The following is a 14,233-nucleotide window of genomic DNA, read 5'->3' as shown; positions in this document are numbered from 1 at the left end:
AGGTAAACTTTTATTGCAAGTGATGTCACTCAGATAGATAAAGATAGAGGTTTGTAAGGTACGAGTGAATAAGATAAAAAGAAGAAAGATAGATTTGTAAGGTAGATGATGCAAGACGGAAGGATGAACAGAAGTTTGAATTAATTTTGTAAGCTGGGTGATGAGAGACAACCAGACAGACAGGAAGATACATTTGCAAAGTAAGAGTAGATGAGACAAAAGGAAAAAATAAAATTGTGAGGTACGGATGAATGTTGGAAGACAGACAGACAGAAAGACAGACAGATCTGATAGACAGACAAGCAAATAAAATGACAGACAGATAGATAGCCACCCAGCCAGACAAGCAGAATGACAGAAATAACCATATTGCATCAAACCAGATTTCTCTCTCTCTCTCTCTCTCTCTCTCTCTCTCTCTCTCTCTCTCTCTCTCTCTCTCTCTCTCTCTCTCTCCCAACTCCAGCAAACTTTCTCCTCTTGTGTCACGCCCAAAAATTCTCCTTTCCACACTTTCCCGAATTCTCCTCCTCCTCTTCCTCCTCCTTTTTCCTGAGTCTGAAATGCAAGGAGAGGAAGGAAAGACACAATGGGTATTATGGAAGTAGACGGGAATAGTAAATAGTGAAGGAGGATGGTGAAAAATTTGTCAATGAGTTTGATATCTGAAATAATGTTGTTGCCTGTATCTCCTTCTCCTCCTCCTCTTCCTCCTCCTTTCGAACACAACCTCTTGTCTGATAATTTACTCTTCTTTAGTGCTCTTCACTTTCTTCCTCCTTCCTAAGAACAAAACTTTTTTATGTTCATCTTCCTCTTCCTTCCCACCACTGCCTTCCAACCACGACCTAGACCAAGCCACATTTCTCAACGGACTCTCATAACATCCTTCAGCAATATGAGGGGAGGAGGAGGAGGAGGAGGAGGAGGAGGAGGAGGAGGAGGAGGAGGAGGAGGAGGAGGAGAGGCCATTGAGTTGAGTTCCATCAAGGGCGCGGCTCCTCTCCTCCCATTACGAAGGTCAAGGGTGAGTCTTGTGATCCAGTGCTGCTCATTTTATCGTCAGGATGGGATTTATTAGCATCCGAAAGCCATCCATTTAGACTCCCGACAATGCCATTATCACTCACCATTTGGGAGTCAAGACCTCACCTCTCTTCGCCTAATCTTGCCTTTCCTTACTTTGCCTCTCTCCTTCACTGCCTTGTATATCCTTATCCCTTTCCCTCCTGTCTTTCTTCCTGTTATTCTTCTACTTTCTTTCTTTCTTCCTGTCATCCTTCATTTGTATATCACTCTTTTTCCTCCTTTCTTTTTCCTGTTCTCCTTCTATATCACCGCTTTCCTCCTATTTTCTTCCCGTCCTTCTCTTCCGTTTTCAATCCGGTTTCATCTACTTTTCTTCCTTTTCTTCTCCTCCTCTTCTTCATTTCTTCCCATTCCAGCCACTGTTTTTATTGTTCCTTCCCTTTTTCTCCTTCTCTTCCTCCTTCCATGTCTTTATAACTACTCTTCTTCTCCTTTCTCTCTTTCCTACTTCTTTGTCTTCCGCCTTCTACCTCATGACAGCCACTCATCTTCCTTTCCTCCTCTTTTTTTTCTCTCACACTATCCCAACTATCTTCCTTCCTGTTTACGTCTTTCCTCCCGTCCTTTTTCATAGTTATCATTATTATCTTTTTTTTTTTGTTCTTTCTCCTCCGTCTTTCTAAAATTCTTTCTTTGCTTCCTTTTTCTCCTCCTCCTCCTCCTTCTCCTGCTTCTTCACATCCACCACGTACATAAACACCTATACGCACAAACACACACACACACACACACACACACACACACACACACACACACACACACACACACACACACACACATACATAAACATATCCCAACACATTAAACTAAATATAAACACAACGCTAATTATACGATAATAAATCATTTCATTATTATTATTATTTTTTCAGACACACGCACCCACATTAACGTAAATTACAACCTAGCATTTTTATAAATTATCATTCGCAAAGTCGCATTATTTTTCTCACAGTTGCGTCATCAATAACCAGAAGCGGCAGCGGCACCTCCTGCAGCGCCCTCGTCAGCGCCGCCCACGAGAGGCAATTAGGGACAACAACCAGCCAGTCGCTCGTAATCAACACGACCAGCCTGTTAATTAGTTACCAGTTAAATTCAATGGTATTAGCAATTATTTTTGCCAAGGGGAAGGACAGGGGAACGGGGGATAGGATAGGGGAGGATGACACTGGAGGAGGAGGAGGAGGAGGAGGAGGAGGAGGAGGAGGAGGAGGAGGAGGAGGAGGAGGAGGGGGAGATGAGGGGAAGGAATGAGTACAGGAATGACAGAAGAAGATAATACGTGCATAGAAGACAGTGTTTCATTACAAAGAAAACGACATGGGGGAGGAGGGAGAGGGAGAGGGAGAGGGAGAGGGAGAGGGAGAGGGAGAGGGAGCGGGAGAGAGAGGGAGAGGGAGGAGAGGGAGAGGGGTAACCAGCCAGTAGTGAAGGAAACAAAACAGTAATAAACTCCTGCCCTGTCTTGCTTCCTCACTGACTTCATTTAAACTCATTAAACTCGTGTGTGTCATGTTTCCTTGACGACCTCCGCTCCATCTTGCCGATAAAGTTACGAGGCAATAATACTTCAGTTAACTACACCTCACACCACCCTCTCTTTGTTTCCATCCTGCCTCCACCCTTACTCTCACCCTCACCTTTCCTGCTTCCACCCTTACACTACCTCATATGATCTTTACACTACCTCACGTCATCATCACCCTGTCTCCACCCTCGCCATCACACCACCCTCATTCTCACACTATCCTCACCTTAGTTTCACCCTCACACTGCCTCGTACGATATTTACACTAACTCATGTCACCCTACATTCCTCTACCCTCACCTATCTGCTACCAGCCTCACACTGACCTCACACTACCCTCATATAATCCTCACCATGCCAAGTCAAAACTGTACTATGTCAAGTAACAGGGTGAGTGTGCGTCTCAGAAAAGGGCCGAATGTAGCAGCGTCCCCCGGAGTCCTAATACAAGCGCCACGGAAGCCTTATGGATCACAAGTTACGGATCAGTGGTCACGCTCTGTGCTTTTGGAGGGGAGAGGAGCAATGGGGCAGCGGCTCTTGTATGGGAGCAGGTCAGAAGGTAAGGCGATTAGAAAAGTAAAGGTAACCCAGATTTATTTTTCCTTTTCGCTGCGTGACTGAAATGTTTATACTTTAAAATGTTGACCAATAGTGAAAAAAAAAAAAAAAAAACGGTGAAACAGGTGTAAGAAAGAAAACAGAACGTAAGGGTATTGAAAGAGCAGAGGTAACCCAAACTTATTTTTCCCTTTCGCTGCGTGACTGAAACGTTTATACCTTGAAATGTTAAGCAAAAGTGAAAGAAAATATTAAGAATACTCCGCCAGCTGCTCGTGCATGATGGGAACAGATACGAACACAAGGATATTAGAAAAGTAAAGGTAAATGAGGCTTTCTTTCCTTCCGCTACGTGATTGAAATGCTTACACCTTGAAACGTTGACCAGAAAAAAAAAAGGGGGGGAGGAAACAGGTAAAAACACAAGGATATCAGAAAAGTAAAGGTAATTGAGTTTTCTTGTCTTTCGCTACGTGACTCAAATGTTTATACCTTCAAATGTTGATCAAACGTGGAAGAGAAAAATGTACTGCTGCAATTATTCTATCCATCTGATTGCATTACGGTAAAATCTATCGAGTTTTATTTCGTGATTAGGGAGGGCGGGGAGGAAGAGAGGGGGAAGGGAAAGCTGAGCCGTAGAGCAGCGGGACGAAGCGGCCATAACACTGGTGCTGAACTGGATATTGATTGTATCCAGCAAATTGGCAATCTATAAAAATGAGCGCCGAAAAATCCGCCTCAGCGTCGATCATTCTAAGATGAAAGTGTTATTACGGGTCGCGCGTTATCGCCAAATTCAATTCCCTTTCATCATCAGCAGGGGACCAGTAGGCGGCCATCGTGACATCCTCTGGCCGTCAGTCACCACCAGTCATGCAGAATAAATGGCCCGTATTCAGAAACACATTGCTCTTTTACCACGGCTATTTTCCAATGCCACATAGATGATTAACCGAGTTCTCAAGAGTGTTTCTGCTGGCGATAATGTACAAATTTTGCTAATCTGTCAAAAGAACCGTAAAAACATCCTTAAAATCCCATGTAGCTTCAACTGGAGCCATTGGAAATTGGTGGAGGTACGGCCAGAAGTGTTTCAGAATATGGTCCAGTGATTTCTCTGCTCCCCGTTTCACCACCATCAGCACTACCACCGCCACCACCAGAAAGATACAGCTAAAGATACAAAAGATGAATATATTTCAGCCATATAAACATGCAAAGACCGAAAGAAGAGCACACACACACACACACACACACACACACACACACACACACACACACACACACACACACACACACACACACACACACACACAAATTTATACAGTGTGAAAACCACCTCACCTCAACTCACCTCACCTCACTTGGCCAGAGTATAAACACCTGTTCTAGTCCCTTTTCTTTCACTCAACACTCCAGCGGCAAAGGGATTTTTAGCCACTTAGTCCTATTGACAATTACGACAGCCACTACAATTGTAAGAAAAAGGAAAAACTGGTAAAGAAAATGCTATCACAGTTTAATCTGGGCCCTTGAGAACCAGGGGAGGAAAAAGAAAAAAAAAAAAAAAAACACGTGAAAAAATGAGGCGTGTGACAGGGTGAATTCCAGTATAGTCTAGGTGAGGGGTGAACGGATGGGACACTGGGTATGGTCTGGTTAATGGTGGGGGAGAGGGAGATGTGGCTGGGTAAGTAGGGGAAAAGGAGGGGAAAGCTGGGTGGTGGGGGCAGGGAGAGGAAAGCTAGATAGGTGGTGAGTGCAGAGTAAGGATTGGTTGGGTGGTGAGGGCAGAGAGAGGAATGCTGGGTTATGGGGGTAGGGAGGGGCTGGATGAGTGGTATAGACAGGGACGTAGCTGGTAGGGCGAGGGGGAGGGTAAAGGCAGAGAGGCTGGTTGGATAATGGGAGCAGGGACGGTAGTTTGATGGGTAGGAGCAGGGCGGAGTTATCGGGGTGGTGGGAGCAAGGAGGGACTGACTAGGTGGTGAGGACGGGGCGGGAGGTGCGGGGTGTTGGGGACGGGGCGGGGCAGGCTGGCTGGCGGAATGCTCCCAGTCCCGCCCAGCAATTGGCAATAAACTGCAAAACATATCCACATTTTTTCCGCGACTGACACACGACATGTGGATGGCATGTATACATATTAACACGGAGGGAGAGAAATAAAAACAAAGCACTTATTTTTCCTTTCAAATACAAATGACATATTGATCATTCCAATCGTGCACACTTCCTCCACGCGTCGCCTGCGAGGAAGGCGTGGAAGGCTGGGCAGCTGTAGGCACGGTGAAGCGCCCTTTATACATAACATTAGTCCTATGACTGCTAATGATGTGAGTCTTGCTATGAATGAACTTAGACGATTTTAATGAACAAAATAATCATCTACAGGAATTTTAGGTTCTAGCCTGAATGATTATCTCTTTTGCATCATCGTTTTTTTATAGCATGCATTCCATTAACCTGCCGAATGTTAATGATGTGACTTTTGATATATAAGTAAACCTAACTATTTCAATGCACACACACACACACACACACACACACACACACACACACACACACACACACACACACACACACACACACACACACACACACACACACACACACACACACACACACACACAGAAAAAAAAGAGTACAAGAACAGATTCTGATTACACGATTATAATTATCATCATTATTATATTTTATTTATCTTTTTGCCATCGGTACTCTCACGAAATCATATAAACTGCACCACACTGATTTATGAAGTCTGAGGAGAATCCAAACCAGTTAAAGAACTAAGATTAAAGACCTCAAGATAAAAATACACAAACTTTCAGGATTTCTGTACACAATTGTCCTTCTTACTATCACTGGTGTCTCTAAATCACATAATAAACTTGCACTACAGCATTTCATGAAGTTTAAGCAGAATCTAACCTGTTCAAGAAGCAAAATTAATGAACAAAAGAATCAGCTACAGGAACTTGAAGCGTCATTTTTACTATCCCTGGTATCTCGAATTCACATATGAACCAGCACCACAATATTTCATGAAGTTTAAGAAAAATTCATACCATTTTAATTAAAGAACTAAGACGAAAACTGTCTGTCTTCTATGTGGCCCTGGATCCTGCCACTCAAGGACTTCATTACGCAATATTTTCACCATTCCCACGGACCACCAATCACCAATCACGAGGACCCAGCCACCCGCGTTGACTGGCGACCCGTCAACATTGTACCACGTCACTCTAGGGTACAGGGTGCTCGTGGGAGGGTAGGGACGGAGACTGGGGGAGGTAAGGAGGGGGATCGGGGAGGGGTGGAGGGAGGAGATTAGGAGATGAAAGGTGGATCAATGACGATGAAGTCCGAGGAAAGACGACCAGGTGATGGAGTGTCTCATGGTGAATCACGCTGACGGACAGGTGAACAAAGCCACCACTCCCATGCGCGCACACACACACACACACACACACACACACATACAAACAAGGGATGTTATATGTGGCATTCCAAGCTTGCTAGATATACAAGAAGAAGAAGAGGAGGAGGAGGAGGAGGAGGAGGAGGAGGAGGAGGAGGAGGAGGAACAAAAACAAGTAGAAAAAAAACATGTAGGAGAAGAACAAGCAAAAGAACAAGTACTCGTAGAAGAAAAAGAAGAAGAATAACAACAACAACAACAACAATCTGATCAATCCATCCATCCACCCATCCATCATACTAGCACTCTTCGTCCCCAAATTAATCCGTCCCAACCCAGCCCCTCCTTCCCCCCTCATCCCTGCACTGCTCTGCCTCACTCTGTCCCTTGCCACGTTACCCTTTCAATACCATCCCTTCACGTCATACAGGGACTGCCACGTGTAGGTCTTAGGACTTCTTGCAGCTTCCCTTGTTTTCATATGTTTTTAACTAAATAACTAACTAAATAAATAAATAAAACACACTTAACACCTGTCTACAGTCCCTTCACCTGCCATGCTAATTAAATCAACACATCTGTCACACTGCTACACTCCTACACGCAAGCTGACACGCACATTTTCCACTATCCGCTGACAGTCACGGTTCATTACGTCGCATTTGTATTCATCCATAGCAAAGATTTCCGCTGTTATGAGTGAGGTTATTGGGTTTTCATGGCACGTTTTTATTACTCTGAACTGTGGTGGTGGTGATGGTGGTGGTGGTACTGATAGCTCTAATCAGAATAGTAATCTGAGTTTTCATTAATATCTTGCAGTATTGCCAGAAACAAGTGCTCTGGATGCGCATGTTAACACACACACACACACACACACACACACACACACACACACACACACACACACACACACACACACACACACACACACGACAGATGGCTGGGGATGCTCCGAGAATTATCATCAAACAACTGGATGTAGATGATACTATGCTCACTGATGATCTCTCTCTCTCTCTCTCTCTCTCTCTCTCTCTCTCTCTCTCTCTCTCTCTCTCTCTCTCTCTCTCTCCGACACACCTGCCACGAGGGAACACAAAGCAATTAATCAAGTGCATAATCAGGGACCTAATTATCCGAGGGACACTGTGAGAGGGAGGCCAGGCAAGTGTCATGTGTCTCGCACCAACACACGTTATGGTAAGTATGTATGTCGACACACGTGAGGGCGAGAGCTATGGCAAGGCACTAAATCCTGTGTTCCAATAGACACGTCAGTTTTATTGCAGCTTCGACAGTTAGGAAAAAGAATAAAGGGAAGATGGGGGTTTTGTACGGAGCTGTATATTCACAGCCACGTCAATCCCTCTTGTTACTACTGCTGTATTTTTAAACTTTCATCACATTAAACAAAATACAATTATACTAAAAAATGAGAGCATAAGAAAATAAAGAAAGCTGGAAGAAGCCATCAAGTCCACATGTACCAGTCCATGTATGAAATATATTTTCCTTCTTCCACCGATCATGTTCATTCATGAATTTATCTTATCTTAATTTTAAAGCTCCCTAATGCCTCAACACTAACAACCTGGTTACTGATTCCGTTCCATTCATCTTCCACTTTATTTGAGAGTCAATTCCTTCTTACTTCTTCGTTAAATCTAACTTTTCAGATTTGAACCCATTATTATTATTATTATTATATTATTATTATTATTATTATTATTATTATTATTATTATTATTATTATCATTATTTATTTATTTATTCTTTTTTTTTTTTTTTTTTTTTTGCCTATTCTGGTTATTGATCCTTACAGTCTTGCCTATTCTGGGAACGGATGAAGCGTCTCATTACCATGAAGGGCGGCCAGGGCAAAGGCGCCAACCACGCCATGAGGAAACTTCAAGGCTCCTGTTAGCTCCTTGCAGTGAGGGTCCTTGAGTGGCACTGGAATTCTCCAATCTTCATGGCCATATTCTCTCCCAGCTTTGGTGCGCCTCAGCTCGTGGCCGCCAGACGTCCACTAATGACGACAGGGAAAGGTGAGACGTGCGGTGAGTGGTGAGGAAGGACCGACGGAGTTGGCAGAACACTAGACGGTCGGCACTTCACATTAAGACTTGCAATACTGTAAGGCAAGAATTCACGCGCCTCACAGAACGAGAGGTACTATTTCTTATGATTTCCTTTGTTTCTGAGCATTGACTAACACAGCCAACGATCCACACTGGCGGGTTCCCCTTCCACTCTCTCCCCAACACTGGCAGGCTTTTCACGCTTGCGGGACCTGGCCAACGTCGGGCTCCCACGCTCCCCTGCAGAAGCCCCGGGATACTCTTAAGATGTTTTAGGTTTCGTCTCTTTCTTGGCTTCGCAGGAGATAAGTCGCTTAATCTACTTAGAGAAAATACCTCTAATTCCTTCAAGAGACTCAGGCATGCGCTATGTGGATCGCTCCATTTGGTCGGGGACGAGACGTTAACCTCTTCTTAAATTTCATATGACTGAGACGTCGAGATTGAACGGTGAAACCTCGGCGACCAACACAAGTATGTAGTGAGCCAATTTTCCTGGGCGAAATTCAGACCACCACCAACACCACCACCAACACCATCACCACCACCACTACCACCAACAGCTCGACCTTCGGAAGAAAAGAGTGGGTCGGTGATTGTGATCTGCGTGGATGTTCCGTCTCGGTTACGATCTGACTTTTACGTGGCCGGGAAGTTCTTTGTGACACTTGAGTTTCTTCTTTATCCCGCCAGCCATCCTCCTCCTCCATCGCCCTAAAGCTGCTCTGCCTTGCCCCGCCTCGCTCCGCTTCTCCCTGTCCTCAGCTACCCCTCCGCTGGATTCGCGTCCCCAAGGAAGTCTTTATGAAACCCCTTGCTTCGCTCAGTAAACGGTAATTTTTTTTTCAGCGTCCCCAGGCGTGACTCCAATCAGGCTTAACACACCACATCATTGCATTATCACCTGTATTGTTAAACGTTCAAGCGTCTTATCTCGAGTATATATAACAGGCTCGCATGAGTATTATCAGGGTAATTTCTTCAGTGTCGCCCGGGGTATTTCCAATCAGCCTTAGCACACTACATTGCATTATTGCCCGTATTTCTTAAACGTTCCAACACTTTATCAATAATACATTAATAGGCTCGAATGGAAGTTATCAGGGTAATTTCTTCACAGTCTTAACACATTAAATCATTGCATTATCACTCGTATTCCTAAACGTTATAGCATCTTATCTGCAGCACATTTAACAGGGTTGAATGGAAGTTACTGGGTTTCAACTGTGTATCCATGATCCTTGTGATTGTTCTTAAACGTTTCAGCATCTTACCTTGACTACATTTGTGAGTAACAGATTCTGATGAAGCTATTGGGATTTTCAAGTGTGTTTTCATGATTCTGGGGACAGTTTGATAAGGATTCCGCATTATCAATGAGAGATATACCCATAAGAGTCTGACTAATCGTCAATGTAGCCTGTGAAAATAATTTTGAGGGGAGAAGCAAAAGCACTTAAAGAACACAAGTCTCTGAAGCTACTTAATCTAATGGTGTGATTATGCTTAGGCTATGTGGGGCTAGGTTAGGTTATGGAGGTTACGAAAGCCATACTACTGCTCTTAGTACTCTAAACACAACACAGAAACAAAAGTACCACAGCCGCTCACCTGCTCCCAAGAAGAAATGATCGAAAAACCACAGAAAACGGAGCGTGTTTCCCTCCCACCAGCACTGTCACAACTTCGCGTGCCGACCCCACCACGGGCTTTGTTTCTCCAGACTCCCCTCATCTGAACCCATCTGAACTCAATCTCCTCACCGGTTTAACAGTTTCCCTCCACCGGAATCAACCTTTTATCTACTCTGAACCGTAAATCAAACACTCTTTTTCCTGGAGACATATAAAGCCCCTGCCTGAGTGCCCGTGGGTTGGTGCCTCTCACATCTATCCAATTTCTCTACCGGCTGAACTGAATGTTTGTTTTTCACTTGATTTACAGGAGGCGCGTGGCTGTCTGGTTGGCCCCGCGCGACCTCCATGTTCATCCTCGCCCAGCCTCTACTCCGCCCCGCCCCTGGCCAGCCCCTGCACCTGTCTATTCTAGTGCGCGTGTGTGTATATGTCGCCCAGTCCTGGTAAATACTGCGGCAGGTAACACGTGATGGTGAATTCTGACAGTAGGGATGTGATGCTTAAAGGAAATATTCTCTCTCTCTCTCTCTCTCTCTCTCTCTCTCTCTCTCTCTCTCTCTCTCTCTCTCTCTCTCTCTCTCTCTCTCTCTCTCTCTCTCTCTCACAACAATAACATTAGGATTCGTATACCAAACACTCGCAAGGGTCTCAATAACATCCAATTAAAGACGCTGCTAATCTAAATAAAAGTTAGAACTGCAGGGCGGCAGGCAGGCAAAAATGGGGGGGGGGGGGGCACGGAGGCAGACAGGGAGGGAGGGAGGGAGGGAGGGAGGGAGGGAGGGGAGGGAGGAAGGGAGGCAGGCAGGCAGGCAGGCAGGCAGGCAGGCAGCAGGCAGGCGGGAACTTCGGGCACACAACTTCAAGCTGCGTAATAGACAGCATTCCTGACCTGCCTTCTTTACCGCCCTTCACCAAACCAAGCTCGCACCCTTTGCTCCCACCCTGACACTCCCCGTCCCTCACCCACTCATACTTGTCCTTAAGATCATCCCTGCCTTCCACTATCCTTTATTTTCGTCCCTGCCCGTCCCCTTCTACCTCTAATCCACTTGACATTTGCAGGTCTGAGTTATTCTAAGCAGCATTTACGTCATCCGCATCATTCCCCCGTCCTTGACTCATTCCTCACCAGCCCTTAAAATCACCACTTATTCATCTTTTATCTATTTTTGTACTCTTTAATCCATCAGACAATTTTTAACTTATCCTAGCCAGTCCTTAATTTCTTCCATATCATTCCGTCTGTAACTCATCTCTTACCACCCCTTAATGAAGACTACCCTTGCCTTTCACTATCCTTTATCTTTTTTTTTTTTTCATTCTTGTTCTGTTTTTGTATCCTTAACCTACCTGACATTTGCAGCTCAGAATAACTAGTCCTTACTTCTTCCACACCACTACCCTATCCCTGACTCATCCCTTACAAGCGCTTTAAGACCATCCCTGCCTTTCATCATTCCTTATTTCTTTCATCCTTGCCCTTTTTTTTTTCTTTTTTTCATCTGACAATTCTTAACTAACCTTTACCATAATTTACTTCTATATCCCTGACTTTTACGATCCCTTACTCTTCCATCCCTGTCTATCCCCTTTTTGTACCGTTACCTCGCCTGCCGCCCTCTCTTGGCTAACTTTTACTGGTCGTGTTTCGTCCCTATCACTCTCTACCTTTCACTGCTCCTTTCTTGTCTCCCTTTCCCTCCATTTTCATTACCTGCAATGCCTTTCCATCCCCACCCACCCATATCCCGAAGTCCCAAGTCTGTCTCTCTCTCTCTCTCTCTCTCTCTCTCTCTCTCTCTCTCTCTCTCTCTCTCTCTCTCTCTCTCTCTCTCTCTCTCTCACTTCCCGCCCCTCCCAAGGCCTCGAGGCTTTACCAAAACATCAGCTTCCTGCCTCCCTTCTCTCTGGTAAACACTTGAAGGTATTTTCTGCCTTCCTCTGCACTGCATTTTGCTTTTATTCAGTTCGGGTGATGAAAAAAAAGTTGATCACTGCACCGATAACATCAACAACACCAACATCAACCATATATGGAAAAAAAAAAACTATGTACCTCAGCTATATTGAGAAAAACAACAGTAGTAGTAATAGTAACTCTTAAAGATAAACACCAGCAACAGAATATAGTGCAGTCTAGGGAAATAGCAGTGATAGCAGTCATTACAGCCACACTCCGAGGGGAAAAAAATAGCAGTAACAGCAAATACTACCGTTCTATTGCCAAATAACAATAATGATAATGATAATAACAATAAAAAAACACCTACAACTATTACTGCTATGGCAGGGAAAAAAATAACAGTAGCTATGATACAAATAAAGTGGTACTTGGTTGATGAGAAAAAGAAAAGTTAACCTGAAAAAAAAGAAAAGTAAAACGACACATGCTAAACTTATTAAGAAGCATGACAAAAAAAAAATGTTATAAAGTTATTAAGAAGAGCAAAGGTGACAGCCAACAGCACATAACATTTCTCTTATAAAATTACCAAGAAGAGGAAAGGTGAGAGTGCACAAAACATACGAGAAAGCAGTAACAACAACAATAAACAACAACAACAACAACAACAACCACTACTACTACTACCACTACTACTACTACTACTACTACTACTACTACTACTACTACTACTACTTGGAAACATGAAGCAACAACGGCAACAACAACTACTGCAGCCACCACTGGGAATAAAAAGAGTATCATGCTGAGGATTTATGCTCCTTTGTTATGGGTAATGTGTTTACTATTTTTTGGGCAGGAGAGAGGGAGAAAGAGAGACAGAGAGAAAGGGCGAGAGGGAGAGAAGGGGTGGGAGGATGAGGGGCGGAAGTCATAGCAATGCAATTACAAGTCTCTTACAGTTATTTTTACCTATGTTGTTTTCATAATTCCTAGCACTGTTTTTGTTCCCTTCCCTTCCCTTCCCTCCCCTTCCTCTGACCCTTCTTTCCTTAACCTTTCCTTTTCCTTTCCTGCCTTTTCCTTCCCTTCCCTTCCCTCCCCTTCATGTTTCCTTCCCTTTCCCTTGCTCTCCCCTTCCCTTGCATTTGCTTCCTGTTCCTTTCCCTAAGTCTTTCTCTATTCTTCCCTTCCTTAGTCTTCCTTTTCTCCTTCCTACCCTCCCTCTCCACTCTCTCTCCTAGCCTTCCCCCTCTTTCCCTTATATAGCCATCCTCTCCCCTTCCTCCAATATCCTTACCCTTCCTCTTCCCCTCCCTACCCTTCCTCTCCCTTTCCATCCCTACCTCTTCTTTCCCATTCTCTTTCTAGCTTTTTTCTCCCTTCCTTTCCCTGTCCTTCCCCTCCTCTAAAGAGAGTTACGTGTCTTTGAAGATTGAAAGGGAGAGAATGGAGAGAGGAAGAGTCCGAGAAGTGAGGAATTAGCAGTAAGTCAGTACATGATAGGAAAAAAGCTGGTATAAAAAAAAAAAAAAACGATAAATTTAAGGAAGAGGACAAGGAGGAGGAGGAGGAGGAGGAGGAGTAAGCTGGAGAAAAGAGTGAGGTACAGAGAAGTAAGAAATGTTGAGGATGTGACAGGAAGAAAAATAGTTGAAAGTAAAATATACAAGAGCAGAAAATGTTAAGGATGTAATGGAAAAGAAAAAAAGAAGTGAGTGAAACTAAAGGTAGCAAAAACTGGTAAAGATGTCATGGAAAATAAAACAACTGAAAGTGAAATATAAAATAATAGAAAGTGTAAAAAAAAAAAAAAAAAAAGTATTGGAAGAAAATCATAGAAACTAAAACAGAAAGTGGTGATAAGTGGCAAGGATGTGATAGAAAAAAAAAATGGAGCAAAAATTATATTGTAATAAATGGTAAGGATATGATGGAAGAAAATAATTGAGACTAAAATATATACATAAAAAAAACAGTAATAAGAGGCAAGAATGT

At 43.9% G+C, this 14,233-nt stretch overlaps 1 protein-coding gene across 4 annotated transcripts in view; it reads right to left on the bottom strand.

Annotated features, from left to right (window-relative positions):
* The window catches only part of LOC135090095 (rho guanine nucleotide exchange factor 18-like), a 175,981-nt gene that overhangs the window by 119,290 nt on the left and 42,458 nt on the right, over positions 1–14,233 (bottom strand). Inside the window, exon 1 of one of the 4 annotated variants that reach the window (XM_063986425.1) lies at positions 8,472–8,847. The exons of 2 other annotated variants lie outside the window; for them this stretch is intronic. In XM_063986425.1, the coding sequence (XP_063842495.1) occupies positions 8,472–8,510 (39 nt within the window). In that variant the 5' untranslated portion in view covers positions 8,511–8,847. Of the gene's footprint in view, positions 1–8,471; positions 8,848–14,233 lie in introns of those variants that run through there. One more of the 4 variants, XM_063986444.1, reaches the window with a different exon arrangement.

This window comes from Scylla paramamosain, chromosome 3, assembly GCF_035594125.1.
Source record: "Scylla paramamosain isolate STU-SP2022 chromosome 3, ASM3559412v1, whole genome shotgun sequence".
Classification (NCBI taxonomy): Eukaryota; Metazoa; Arthropoda; class Malacostraca; order Decapoda; family Portunidae; genus Scylla; species Scylla paramamosain.
The sequence above is the reverse complement of the archived record's forward strand: the minus strand, read 5'-3'. Positions and strand labels throughout refer to the sequence as shown.